Raw genomic sequence first — 15311 nt, forward strand, 5'->3', positions numbered from 1 at the left:
AATGCAGGCAGAGCTGTAGTCCCAATACCTGCAATACATGTCACTGCTCAAGAGCACCAGGAATTGGATGCAGGAGACTTCGAATTTTGGCTTGAAATAACAGGACATGTTCATACGGAAGAGAAAAGACCACAGTCTGTATGATCTGCTATGAAAAATTCTTGCAAAATAAATTGTTTCAAATGTAGATCTTGGAAGTGTGCTGAAGTTCCAGCTTGTGGTTATAAGGAATGCTGGTGTTTCTAAGCTGATGCAAAGCTCTCTCTCCAGCATGCATCCAGGCACATGGGTGCAGTACAATGCATTAGTCCATGTAATTCTGAGGTCCTGTGATCACAAGTATTTATTTCAAACAGTTTGGGTCAATAGATGGTTTACAAACCAGCAGAACGTGAACTGTCCCCCAGAAATCACAAATGTGTTGTGAACTAAGCAAGGATATTTATTAAACATAAGTCTGAGCAACTCTATTCAACAATTTTGGGTGATTTACTGCTCAGACACTATCCACAGACAGATCTACTCCTATTAAATTGCTCTATTCAGACAGTCCACTCATCCTTCCCTCCAGGTAGATGGCTGCAAACATAGTAGCTGGTGTCTGTGCTCCAAGCCAAAGCAAGGCTATCCCAAGTAATTTTGTCATATTGTTCATGCATTCCACTGTAATTAAGTAATTAGTGACAGAGTTATGGTTGTCAGGCACACTCCTCCCCCAATGCTCATACTTAGCACACATCCCTAAAACGAGAGCAAGACAAGCTATTCATAGCAATCCACTTCATTATTTCTGTACACAAATTAACCTTGAACAGACTTTTTATTTTATAACCATGTTTACAATCAGTTGTAGGTTGAGTGTTTAGCCAGGGGTTCTAGTAAGTTGTTTGTTTTAGCTACATTATTTATTATTTGCTGGTATTACCCACAGCACCCAGGATTTCTTAAATAGCTTTCCTAAATTTCACTGGAAGTGAGTGGAAATGGAGCTCCATAGAAAATCCCAGGTATTGTGAGTTTAAGTTACCTCAGGAATGCTTTTTAATCTTCTCAGAAATTGCTTGACTGCTGATTTTTGCAAAGCATAAGAAGGAAATCAAAGACATGCTGAGATCATCCTTTGGTACAAACCTCTCCATCTATTCCAACATGCAAATGTAAAGCCCAAAAGCAAATCTTCATAAAGTTTGCAGGTGTCCTTAGAACAGCACAATAGTTGCAGCTTCTTTCCACAACAAACATGAAATATTTTTTTACCTGAATTTCATGGAGGCTTAAATGTTACTGACAGGAGAACATAGCTCTTTCCTGCTTTGCTCCATCTGAAAACACATGGACACAGCACCACCACAGAGTTGAAGGTCGTATCTACAGGTGACTATTTATGAGCATCTAAGTTTACAAAGCTCATAAATGTAGAAGCATGAAAGGCTACCTGTGCTTTGCCAGAAGAAAGCAGATGCCTTTCTCTCCCAGCAGTGGGGACTAACAGGTCCATGGTAAAGCTGCAGTGCAGCTCACAAAACAAAGAAGCACCGAACTTACAGAAGCACCCAATCCAGGCAGCATGTGGTATTCTCTCAACACTGTCACATAAGCCACTAAAAGAACAACTGCAGAGGAAAGGAAAATAAAGTCAATCCATCTGTGCAGAAAGGGATGGCTCATGTGGCAGGAACTCAGAAACACAGCCTCCAGAACACAGCAAACACAAGACCAGATTCTTAGGGACCAGGATGCAGCACTTGCTACAGATGTGGAAAAGAGCACTCAAATATTCCAGGTCCTACTAGGCTGCAAAACAGGCATACATTCCCCTCCACTGCAAAAATGGGGAGTCAAGTGAACTAGCAGCAAAAGCCATCAGTCTTTGGTAGATTCTGACCTTTAACTGCAAAGATGAACAGATATCTGCAGCCTTTCTGGAGCTCCAACTGAGCAGAAACAGGCCAGACAGCAGACATCTTGTCAGGAGAAAAAAAAAAAAAAAAAAAAAAGGACAGATGGCACACCCCAGGAAAAGAAATGACAAAGTTAAATATATAAATATACATACATACATACATACACACACATATATATATGTATAATCTCCAGTGGCATCCTTTAATTACAAATCTCTATGCAAGACAGCCATGGCACTCCCCAATTTCTCCAGCACAAGCATGATTGACAGTTAAAATAAATGTTCCATCCTTGTGGTATTATTATTTAATTACTATGGCATGCATGAGCAATCCCAGCAATAAGCATGCAAGCCTCTATTTTTTTTGGCAGAGGCAGCCTCCAACAGCCAGAGAGAACTTGCAGCCAACTCAGGTATCACTCAGGACTGAGAATAGCCTTGGAATCCCAGCAAAGGAGACTTGTCCCTCCTGGGGTGCTGTTTACAAAGCAAATCTAACCTTCAGGAGTCATGAAAAATTCTCATGATAAATACAGTGAAATTAAGATTAAGTCTTAACACTTAAACCAGTGACTCAAAAAAAAAAAAAAAAAAAAAAAAAAATCAACAGAAATCTTGCCATCAATTTTAATGAACATTCAGTCAGGTCTTTTAACACTACTTTGGAGTCTGAATGCAACAGCACGTCTCCTATCACTCCCTTCACTCCCTAACTTCTCTCACAATAAAAGACAAGTTTAGCAGTAATTTAGGCTGCTGCATATAGACAGAACCTGTGATTCTTTCTAACTCTGTAGCTCCCAAAATAGCTTGCACTGCCCTGAGACACACAGACTCTGGCCAAGATTCAGCCATCACAGAAAAAACTACTAGTAGAATTCTATGGTTAAGCAGCAGAGCTTGAATCCTGAGAAACATCTGAACTATATCTGAACTTTCCTGAAATTCAAGGATATTGGGATCCAACGAAATGGAAGATTTTGGAAGAAAAAAAAATCAACAATAACTTGTGAGCAATTCTGTACACCCCAAAGCACCTCAAAATGCTCTCAGGCATAGCTAAATAATTTTCAGATAGGGAAGGATGGAAAGACAGTATGAAAATGTTACAGTTTTGTGAGAGAACAGCACCCTTTCAACCTGCAGTTAGAGATGTATTTCCAAGAGCATATACCTAACCGTTCTGGACCATAGAGTTTCTGCCTTGCAAGTTTTACTAAAAGACTTATCAATGTGTTGGTCCATCAGTCATGAATGTTAAGAATTCTCTGCTTAATAATTAAGCTGTTGTCAGACAAAAATTGGACATGACTCAGCGTTCAATTATCTTAATCCACAAATTTCCATGTTGTTATGCCTGATTTATACCCATACTGTCAACCTCATTACAAAATTAGGAGCAAATGATTTACTTTAGTAGTGTATTTTATTTGGAACTGGTTAAAAAGTGACAGATCACTTTTTAGCATGAAAAGTCCTGTGTCAGCTGCTAATAACTCATGGTTATGCACACTCTTGATTATTAATGAGATGTAAAACCAAGGTCCTGACCACTTGTGGTTTTTACAGATCTCTCAGGAATTTTCCCTAGAGCAGAAGTGTTAGGTTTGGCATCTTATCCAAATCTCAACTGGAATTCCTATGTAAATTCCTGCTATGTTTTTCAATTGAAAAATTATTCTTCCCTTCTCTAAACAGGTATCTCAGAAAGCTATCTCGCCTCCACTTAAACACAAATTCTCTTCAGTGGTCACACTCATAATGAATTTAAAATGAATAAAACGTAACTGTTCATGTGAGAAAGAGGTACTCTGGATGAGAAAAAAAACATGGTGTTTGTTTCTATGTTCGCTATACTACAACAGTAATCAATGCCATCCCTGAACATACAACATACAAGCAGAGTTCTACCTTTAGGCAAAGACCCCTCAGAAAGGTAAGGAACTGAACAACACTAATAAACCAGAAGCAGCACAGAACATCTAGCAGATGAAAATACATCTAATGTGGGACTATATGCATTAATAGTGAAATTTAAACATTTTACAAATGACCCTGAGCTGAGAGACCAAACACACTGCATTATTTCAATGAGTCTCATACTGACTCTGACTTATGCATACAGTATTATTTTACATGGTCCACAAAGAGGTGCTGGGAAGTGTCTTCTCATTTGTCACAGCCCTTCCTGGTCAGAGCATGCCAGCATGAAACTGACAATGATGACAGACTCAGGACATGTGAGATTACATCTCCTGCATATAGCTCACCGCCTACTATCTCCCATGCTCTCACAGGACTTTAAAACTTGTGAGACACAAAAACACTTTCCTGACACAAAAACACTTTCCTCAATCACACACACGATCAGCCACTTCAAGCTAAGACTGAAATCACTTTACAGAGGAATGGAACCTGTGCAATGTCATTTAACCAGCTGCTGTTCAAACTGGAAGCAAAAGGCTCCACAGAAATAATTCAGAGAGACTGAAGTAATAATCCAGGCAGACTCAGCCCTAGATATCTGACAAGACAGAAGAATCATTGTAGCCTTCTGCAACTCCAGAATAAGTCATGCCTCTAATCCAAAAGCTAAAAGCTCTGGTGTTAGCACTCAAGTTCAAGCATTCCTTTTATCAGGCATTAAGGCCATTTCCAGCACCTGCTATGGATGTCTCCTGTCCTAGGGTGAAATGAGGCCTCAGCGTAGAGAGTCATCAGGAAGGAACAGGGCACTTCTTATTTCCCATTGGAACTTCTGCCTTGAGAAAAGTAATTGTATATCACACGTGAGACAGTAGGCTTACATGGGGATGGAGCAGAACTGTGATGCCTGCTTGGAATTACTGTCCTATGATAAATTCAAACTTATTGCAAGTACATTATTTGAGTTTACCAACTAAGATCCTAAGACAGCAAGGATCTGGAGCAGTTTAACAGAGCTGGACTCATCCTCATCTTTCTTCACCTCTTACATCTTAAGTGAGAGACAGTTCTAGCTTCTCTGGTTGACAGACATATACAGCCTTCATTAGACCCAAACCCAAAACTTGAACTGATCCCTTCCTAAGCACCTTAAAGGGGAGTGAGCCTCAGGATCATTAGCTTTCTGCCTGAAAAAAAAAGATCTTATCAGATCACACAAAATAATCAAGTTCATGCCCAGGCACTACATTACTGGGAAACTGCCAAGGAAAGACCAGATTGAAAGAGGAAGTGGTACAAATGGATGAGAACTCTTCCTTCACACAGAACTTAGGGGTGCCCCAGACTGCTGCTTACCAGAGGAAATAAAATTTCAAAAAGTCTTTTCCCAGCTAGTGGGTAACTGAATTAAAAGCATTACACCATTTTTCACAGAAATTCCACCAAACGTAAAATCCTGTTCACTTCAAATTGTCCCTGAAATTTCATTGGGATAGCTGGGTCAATAATCTTCCCTCTGTCGAGATGCTTTCTTTGAGTACAGCTGAACCATCCCTATGAGCAGTTCATACTGCCACAGATTCACAAAACAGGAGGGAAGCTGGAGGGAACCTCTAGAAACTGTCTAGTCCACCTCCCCTGCTCAAAGTTAGGTCAACTAGAGCAGGTTACTTAGGACCATGACCAGTCAGGTTTGAGTATCTCCAAACATGGAGACTCCACAGCCTTTCTCAGCAACCTGTTCCAGTGTATGACCACCCTCACAGTAATATCTTTTTGCATGTTTAAATGGAATTTCCTGTATTGCAATTTTTACCTATTGCCTTTTGTCCGTTCACTGAGCACCACTGATAAGACTCTTGGTCTGTCTTCTTTACTGATGCCCAGTCTACAAATTCATAAGACTCCATGAGCCTTCACTCCTCTAGGCTAAACAGTCCTTACTCTCTCAGCCACTCCTTGAATGGCAGATGATCCAATCCTTCAATCATCTTCACAGCCCTTCGTTGCATTCACGTGTCCTTGTCTCTCTTGCACAAATAAGCCTGGAACTGCACCCAGCATTCTAGATGTAGTCTCACCAGTGCTGAGTATAGAGAAATAACCATGTTCCTTGACCTGCTGCAGCAGTCTTCCTAATGCAGCTGTTGACTTTCTTTACCACAAGAGCACACTGCTGGCTCATGATAAACTTGTTGCTCACCAGGACCCTCAGATCCTCCTCTGCAAAGCTGCTTTCCAGCTGATTGGCCTCAAGCCTCATTTCTCCAATCTGTTGAGCTCCCTCTGACTAGTAGCACAACCATCTGGTCTATCAAACACTCCTTCCAATGTTGTATCATCTGCAAATTTCCTGAAGGTACACTCTTTCCCATCATCTGGATGATTAATGAAGATGTTAAACTTCATTGTCCCCAGTATCAACCCTTGGGTATCACTAGTGACTGGCCTCCAGCTGCACTTCATGCCATTGGTCACAATCTTTTGAGTCCAGCAGTTCAGACAGTTTTCAGTCCACCTCACAGACCATTTATCTAGTCCATAGTTTATCAGTTTGTCTATGGAGAGGTTATGGGGGACAGTGTCAAACGCTCCACTGACTGAAGGATGCAGCCTGATTCTCCTATATTCTGTCTGACAAATAATATTAGAGATGACCACTTCAATAACCAGTATGGTTCAAACATTCAATACGCTCACAGCTAATATATTATCCATACGCCAAAAAAGCAGCATCCTGCTAATCTTTTTCAGCAATGCCTAGCTCAGTGCCATTATTATTAACAAGTCCTAAGTGTGAAAATCATCTAGTCGGTTTTCAATACCACTGATAAAATCCTATGCCAATCAGTTTAGAAAAAAATTGGAGAGCTCAAAATAGGCTTACTCTGTGCTCACAGGACACTTCTATCCTAAAGGAGACAGAGAAGAGAACACTACACGAAGCAAGAAAAATCCATTTCACGTTGTGCCTTACCTGAGTGTGAACACATAGCTAGATCCATAATACATTTAACTTCTGGAAACAATCCAGCTACAGTCAGGTACAGCTTTTAAATCCTTAAAAATAGATACTATTGAGCTCAAAGAACTGTATTTTTCTCCATCTGGAAGCATTAATTTGCACAAGTATTGCCAACATTCAGATGAGGAAGCAGGCCTTCAAAAAGATTTTCAACACAGTTCAGGCGCGCAACAAAGAGCGCTCTGACTGTCATAACTACCACAAATCCAACACAGACAGGTATCAGATGGTAACTGCTGATCAGCCCCCACTGGACAAGCTACTAACATTGAGCCCTTATTGGTTTAACATGTCACCTTCTTGAAAGACAAGCTTCCATGTAATGGCTGCGAGAGCTGGGCCTCTTCAGCCTGGGGAATAGCAGACTGAGGGGGGATCTTATCAATGTGTGTAAGTACCTGAAGGGAGAGTGTCAAGGGGACGGGGACAAACTCTTTTCAGTCAGTGTGACGGGACGAGACACAATGGGCAGAAGCTGAACCACAGGAAGTTCCGCCTGACCGTGAGGGGGAATTTCTTCACTGTGAGAGTGACGGGGCACTGGCACAGGTTGCCCAGAGAGGTTGTGGAGTCTCCTTCTCTGGAGATCTTCAAGGCCCGCCTGGATGCAACCCTGTCTAACATGCTCTAGGTGACCCAGCTGAGCAGGGAGGTTGGACTAGATGATCTCCAGAGGTCCCTTCCAACCTTACTGATTCTATGATTCTATGATTCTATGTGTGGAAAGTGAAAGGCAAGCCAGGCAACTGGAAGCTGCAGATACTTGGCCACACCCAGCCAAAGAAAGAAGATTCTGTAGACAAATACCTCTGTATCCATCCACATTCTGCTCTTTCTCTTAGTCCACCTGTGTCAGAGGAGAAAAATCTCATGTTCTTGGCAAGTACATCACACTGACAGCAACTCAAAGAGAAAGGTGGAGATTAGCCCCCCTCCCCCCCTTTTTTTTTTTTTAAAAAAAAAAGGACTCTTACTATTTTCTTAGAAATAACAGGATGATCAGAATAATTGAGATTTAAGCTTCCCCAGTTTAGATAGAGGTTTAACCACATGACTCATATTTTGTGAATGTTACAGGGGAGCTTTCTCAGCTCCTGACTGAAAAGACAGCACAAAAGAAATTTGCTCCAAAATGTTTGGTAAATTACAGGAAAACAAACCTACCTTTTTGAACAGAATGAATAAAAACCAATATTCTCAACTAATATTTAATTCCCTGCTCCTCCTGCTTTGATAAAACTACCAGAAGGCCAGTGAGTCTTCCAGGGTGTAAATAGCCTTCATTTTTATTGAACAAGGAAAAAAAATATATATTTTTCCTATTATGTACTGTAGAGAAGTGAAATAGGACATTGCTGTTGTTTCAGATTCCTGTGCAGGCCATCTTTTCACTAAGCAAAACTCCTCAAAGTACCTTCAAGACTCAGAGAGGTCAGCCTTATGGAGAGGACTGCTTTCACCCTTGCTTTAGCTCAATGAGTTAAATGAGGATAGTTCCACTATTACATAACTTCCTCTCCATATAATCAACAGGTGAGAAGATACTTCAGAAGAGTAATGTTGTATTCAAAACAGTATAGAAAAATCATGCAGTTCTCTGCACTGCTGTTGAATTTCACCTTCTCTACAACTGCCTAAAGACACCATTTGTCTCTTCAGAGTGTATCAGTTACTGCTCACCATAAGATAGGAATTTAGTGGCAATTTACAAACCACTAATTTTTGGCTAGTCATCTTTCACATCTAGTGCTTCATTTACTATGGTATTTAAACTCTTTTCTGTCAACAGCCAATTATTCTAAACCCAAAATGAGGAGCTGGTCAGTTCATCTTGATGCTGACTAATGCATGGGTGCAAGGCAGTATCTGCTTCTGTGCTGCAAAGGGAAACAAAACGATATCTTCTTAAAATCTTTGAAAAAGCAACCTAAAAGGTAAGCAACTTTGCAATAAGCATACTCCTTTTAATCCAGGATTATTAACAGACACTAGAGAAGGTGGCAATTCTTAAGTGCAACCTTTACAGTATATATAAAATAAACCCTTAGCTTGAGCAGGTGAAATATAAATATAAAATACAATACAATCATCCATGACATTTAGAAGCAATGCTTAACTAGAGTGTGGACTTCAACCTTAGGGAGATTCCAAGGAGAAAAATTTGGAAGCAGATATCAAGCAGAGTTCATGAGCATTCACATCAAAGATTTGGTTTGGTCCCATCTTTATTTTATAGAACTTGGCTTTACTGAGCTCTCCAGCTCTAACAGCAACCAAACCATATCAGAATAAACCAGGACCAGTTTCTGCCTTGCTTTTGAAATCATAATACATCCTCCTTATCATACAATGTATTTCTCATCAGACCAAATTAATTTCAAAATGGACTGCAACTTAGTTACATCAGATATGAAACTGGCCCCTTATGCAAAAAAAGAACAAAGCAGAAGAAAGCAATTGAATCTGAGCATCTTAAGAATTTAACAGGCATAAAACCTGTCCTGACAAAGCCCTGCGATAAATACAAAATTAGTTGAAGAAGTGCTGTTTACAGTTCCCTAATGATCATTTTGAGTGTAGTGGCCAGATTTTTAATGCAGGATATTGTTTCCTGGGCTTGCCCAACCTTAACCAATTACTCTCACAATGGCTTTGAATGGGATATTTAGAATGTCAGCCCAATTGTTTTAACTTGCCCCCTCAGCCATGCCCCAATTTTTGACAGATTTGTTCCTGTATTACTATAGTGACTGCCATCTCTAATGCTTGTGATCAAAGTCATGTTTTAGAGGTCACCTCCATTTGATACAAGGGACATTTTTATGCAAGTGAGAGAGACAGCAAAGGGGGATATGTGTTAGGGAAGACTCCCTCCTTTCTCACTGTTGCAGTTTCCCTTTTATTTCATCCTGCTCCTAATTCTAGGACCTGCTTTTAATTCTCTAACCCTCTCTCCTACTTTCAAGCATTCTATGCTGATTTTCTTCTTAAAAGGTTCTTGGGACTCTGATCACTTTGCTGAATTTTTGCAGCCTTCAGCCAGGGATGATTCTCCCCTTAACCGGAAGGATCCTGCCCTGCAAAATTCACTCACTATGCCTAGCAACTTATCAGAGCAAATCATCATACATACAACCTTACACTTGCCACTTATGCACAATTAGCCCCATCCTATATCCTTTCATGCAAGAGCCGCTGTCATCTGATGCCTCCTTAAACAGACCATCTGACTACACTAAGATTTTTCAATCACTACAGCCTCAGTGGTAGAAGGTGCAGCACAGAGAGAGCTCGGACATGCTCAGGTGTTTATAATGTAGTGTTTGCATAAGCCACTTTTGACACAATGTTCCAAAGATCCAAGAATTTCCATGCAAGAGATTCACTAATATTCAATTATCATAATTATGTCATTATAGCCCATCTTCATTTTTTCTGGAAAATGAACAGTTGTCTCTGAACAAGGATAATTCATACACTAATTCATTCATACTTAATCAGCTACAATGGAACTGGAACTTCAGTCATGCATATTCTAAAACAGATTATCACCATAAATTGCAGTATTCTAGTCACTTCCTCAATAAGCTAAAAAATAATTCATGTCAAGGCAAGAGAGAGAATATTCTTTAAGAACAAAAAGAATTTGGTGAGACTACTTGAATCGATGAAAAAAAGGAGTCAGCATTACATTACAACCAGAAATGAGTTCCACCAAGTACGGAAAACACATAAGCACCTACCTTGGGATGCCCATGCAGTTCTTCACTGTTTGACAGGGTAATATTGAAAGGCTCTGTATACTGATTAGGTTCTTTCTTCATCTTTCTCTCTTTCTTTCCTGCCATCACTCTGAAGAGGCAAAGCTGCTGACAAAGTAATGTTGCCACAAATACCCAGATGTACCTCTTCATTTTGAAAAAGGAGGGGCTGAATCAGGAAAGGCACTCTCCAAATGCAAAAACTTCCACCACTAATAATAGGAACAAACACAGACTTCTCTCTAAAAGAATAAAAAAACAGGTTAAAGCTACTAACGATGATCCACTGGGATACGCAATGTCAAACGAGCAGCATGTGCAAATGTGCTGGTTGCTGGAAAAATCTTTGTTCAAGCAGGACACATTGAAATGGTATAGATAAACTCTGTTTAAAAATCTGGATACATTTGAAGAAAAGGTAAGTCCACTCAGACCTTTGATGCTTGCACAAATACAAGAGGCCCTGGAAAGTCCTGCCACCTACCTTGAGGTGCATCCACACAACCACACCTTGTCCAGTAAGTCTTCAGACTCAATTAAAATGCACACAATTATGAAACCTAGAGAAGTCAAATGGCTCAGGGTAACAGTTGCTCAGGCCACAGTTGACAACACAAACCCATTAGGGGGCTTGTTAGGGTATTCCTCTTCAACAGAAGATTTAGCCTTATGTAAGTTAGTGTGTTGCATCCAGTTCAAAGCAGGGTTGAATAGGCTCCATCCATCCTTGCTTCAAGGATACCTCCCCTTCCTCAGTGACAAGTTCCCATCTTTTCGTTCCAAGATGTTAGGGAACTATAACCCAAGTTTGCTACAGCAGTTGCTCTTCTGAAGGGGCTGAAAACATCAGAGCTCAGCCACGTGCTCAGACTTCTAAGAAGCAAATTGACTTCTCACATACGATAAAAATTAAAACAGGCAAGCGAAGAGTCTCAGGATGTACCTAAGACCATTAGGAGCAAATAAAGTTTTCCCAAGTCTAGTTTCTCTCCCTCTTTGGCTGGCTTTATCTTCCCTTTTCTTTAGTGAGATGATGAGCAGTAACTCCCTGTGCAGCAAACAGCTGTCAGGATGCAGAGTCTTGTATTTTTTTCATCCTTGTTTCAGATACCTCCAAGTGTAGATCACCTCTGATTTTTCTCGTTGCTCCTTTCCCCAGCTGCACACTGGCAAAGCCCTCCTCACCCTTTGCTTTACCTCAGCAAATAAGTACTTCTTTCCTGAAAGAGTTTCCATCAACTTGAAGAAGGAGGGGGGGGAAGGGGGAGAAGAGGAGGAGGAGGAGGGATCACATTCTAATGAGCTGTCAAGCCTATTCTCTTCACATTCCTATTAGACTCACTGATAAGTAGAGCTGGCCAGTGTGCCAGGCAGATTTAAATCAATGCCCATTCCTTGCTCCCTCCCTTTATTTCTGTTCTGTTCTCCCGTTCATTATCTCAGAGAAATCATCATTTTTTTTCTTGGAAGCTTGCAAAACTGCATGAGTGTGTGGTAGTGCTAGAAATATGTGGCTTGGAATACACACTCAGCATCACATCACACATCCATACATCAAAACTCTTGTTTCGTATTCTAGCTAGCTCTGCTCCATGCAACATTTTCCCCTAGCTCTCATTAGAGGTTCACTGGGAACTTTTTGATTTTTTTTTTTTTTTTGGGGGGGGGGGGAGGGAGGAGGAGACAACTGGTTATTTAAAAACAGCAGAAAATCAGAAAACATATTACTCTCTCCTATAAACATTTCATAAAGATTTTAAAGTCCTTGGACAGAGTCAGCTAATCTTTGCCACCTCCCCACCGCCTAGAACAAATATTCTTATTTTTCTACAAATAGGGAAAGCGAGGCACAAAATAATTGTTTGATGTTGTACTATGAGACTGTTCAAGAACAACGAAAATTTGAAGATGACATAATTTGAAGTTCCCAATTCAGTCAGCAAGCAACAGACTTGCTCTCTTTTAATTATCCCCTTTCCATGCCTCTGTAATTAAAGTAATAACGACAGCACACTTCTTCAGTGGACTTTAAAAGCAGGCAGGATGGAACAGGAGCATTATCTCTGCTATCACTATTAGCTCTGTCTCAGAGAAACTGAAACAAAAATAATCCAAGCACAAAATCAGGAACTCTTAAGTCACCAGCAGAATAAAGATTTGAAAAATATCATTAAAGGGAGAGAGAAATGGTATTTGGGAAGGGGAAGAGAGTGAGAAGATGAAGGGAAGTGAGGCAGAGGTTAAATAGTTAACAGTATATCTCCCCTCCCCCAACTAGCTCACATTCCATCAAAACTACGTGGCAGACTTTATTTGTTAATAATATTTAACTTTCTTTGGCGCCTTCTCATACTTAAGCCTCTTTTTCAGGTTAGTTGTAGACAAGCCATGAATCTGTAAAAGTGCACTTGATGACACATTAATAGGACAATCTGTCATATTGCAGCTAAACAGCCTGACAGATCCACACACCATGGCAAGAAATGACATTCAAAGCTGGAATGGGGCAACTGCTGTTTCGGTCTGCTGGTGCAGGCTGCCCGTGTCTACTTGCAACATCCCCCTTCTCATCCCAAGAGATAAATGCCAAGGCTATTACATCCTCAGGTCTGGGGGAAAATAAATTCTATCTACATATGCAAGCACAAGGCAAAGTTACTTGGTGGTCCACTGGAATAAAGTTACTGTAGCTAACTCTCCACTGTATACTAGTCTCTGTTTGGGGCTGAAATAAGTGCATCAGCACAGTTGTTACATCTCCCCTGACCACCAAATTACCATTTGTATTATCTGCAGAAACTTGCACGTGTTGCTGCTGCTGTTCTTAGAGCCTAGTTGTAGCAGTTGCAAAGCATTTGCATCTTGTTAATTCATAAACACCTGGAAGAGCATTCAATATTCCTTTGAAAAAATGAGAAATAGGGTGACATTGCTTAACCGCAATGAAGCCGAAGAATCTCAAAGTGAAAATTCAAGCAGCTGCTTCTCTCTGAGCTCAGCACCATTAGAGCAAGAACTGGAGTAGCCACTAGAGTATTTCATAGACCTCTTAGCTTCAAATCCAAAGCTTCCCAATGTTAATCTCCTATAAGACCAAACTGTTGATTGGGCTAATAAACAAAGCTGGTAGAAGAACCAACCTAAAGACAATAGCAGACAAAAGAGCAGCTTCGGGAAGGAAGACCAAAAGCTCAAGGTCAGGTCAGTTGCAATCTGCAGAATACTCCAGTACAGCTGATTGTATCCCATGTTTTCAAAGAAACTTTTCATTTAGATCCTTTAGGCATTCCCAAGCAAAGACATAGTCCCAGCAGTCTAGCTGCTCATCACCCAGGACCTAGGTGGTATTATTATGCCATCTTGTGGCAAATCCATAGAAACAATAAGTCACTTTCAAAGACAAGACTTATCTTGTAGCATCCTCTTCAGTGACCAAGGCTTGAAATAGGAAGTTTTGCACCAGGAATCCTAATAACGGATCAAGTCATCTTCATTCATTTTGGAAAGCAATTCTAGAAATTACTTCTTAATAGCAATAGCATGAGATATAAATCCCTTGAGTTCATTTTCAGTTAGTGGGGGGGGGGCAGGGAAGGTAAAAGAGCAGATCTGCAAGCAATTATTTTTCCACTGAAAACATGATTCTTTTTACTTTAGAAAGTAAGGTCTGGTCCTCAGTGGGCAGCAAAAAGCAAGGAAGCAGGTAACCATCTTGTATACTTTACTGTTCATTTGTCTTTCTGTTACTAGGTTGCAAAATAAGCCGTTAATAGCAACAAATTACCACCAGAAATTTAGAGAAATATTCAAAAAAAACTTTTGAAGCACAGAGCTTAAGGTAGTAATTCTGTCTTCTAATAAGGAGTTTGCTCTTCTGAAAAATAGTTTATCACTTGTTGACTGCTTACACATTTAAGGCAAGATGGAGAATCCATGAGATGGGTTAGAAGTATCTCTTTTCTTTGACTTAGACTTGTATGTGAAGTTCCTCAAAATGCTTGGTTAAAGACATACTATCAGAACTCAGCTGATCAGTTTCAAATCTAAGCACATGCACAAACACAAAAGGAATTTCTTATACAATTCGTCTAGCATAGCAGCAGCAGAATGCCTGTCCTCATAGCAAAATTTTCATCCTGGACGGCTACACTGGTCCTGAATATGACAGCATGTCTACTCCCATCTGAACAGTTCTGAAATTTTATCTGTTTAGCTAACAAAAAGCACTGAAAGGCTCTGATGCAATTAAAGGCACTTCTGACAATCTAAACAGAGTTCAAAAGAACTCCAGACTCAAGTATTCTTTTGGATAAGAAAAAGGTGTAAATAACAATGCTGTAATGAAGATGCATCATTTCATAAGACAAATTAGTACACAACTGGGCTTTGACAGATGTCAATTACAGAAAAATAAAAGCTTTCACAAAATTACAAAGAAATTGCTATTACAAACAACTATCTTTTGGATCCACAGACATTTGAAATGCCAGTGCAAAATCAAGTTCTACAGACTAAAATTGAAGTCAGCCTTTGAGCAACAAACCACATGCATACAGCTTTAAACAGAACTGAAAGGCAGAAAAAAAAATGTTGTCCAGATACAGGGGTATAGCAGCAAAATGAAGTATATTCAAACCATGAAACTAAACTACTACTTTCTTTTGAGGAATCCTAACTCCTGGGGTGAAAGAAG

General features: G+C 40.2%; 1 protein-coding gene across 5 annotated transcripts in view; it reads right to left on the reverse strand.

Moving 5' to 3' along the window:
• C1QTNF12 (C1q and TNF related 12) overlaps window positions 1-15311 on the reverse strand; it is a 34851-nt gene that overhangs the window by 17704 nt on the left and 1836 nt on the right. For 4 of the 5 annotated variants that reach the window (XM_062593233.1, XM_062593232.1, XM_062593235.1 and 1 more), the window contains exon 3: window positions 10601-10860. In XM_062593233.1, the coding sequence (XP_062449217.1) occupies window positions 10601-10771 (171 nt within the window). In that variant the 5' untranslated portion in view covers window positions 10772-10860. Of the gene's footprint in view, window positions 1-7664; window positions 7705-10600; window positions 10861-15311 lie in introns of those variants that run through there. The other variant, XM_062593236.1, reaches the window with a different exon arrangement.

The sequence above is a fragment of the Rhea pennata genome, chromosome 22, assembly GCF_028389875.1.
Source record: "Rhea pennata isolate bPtePen1 chromosome 22, bPtePen1.pri, whole genome shotgun sequence".
Taxonomy (NCBI): domain Eukaryota; kingdom Metazoa; phylum Chordata; class Aves; order Rheiformes; family Rheidae; genus Rhea; species Rhea pennata.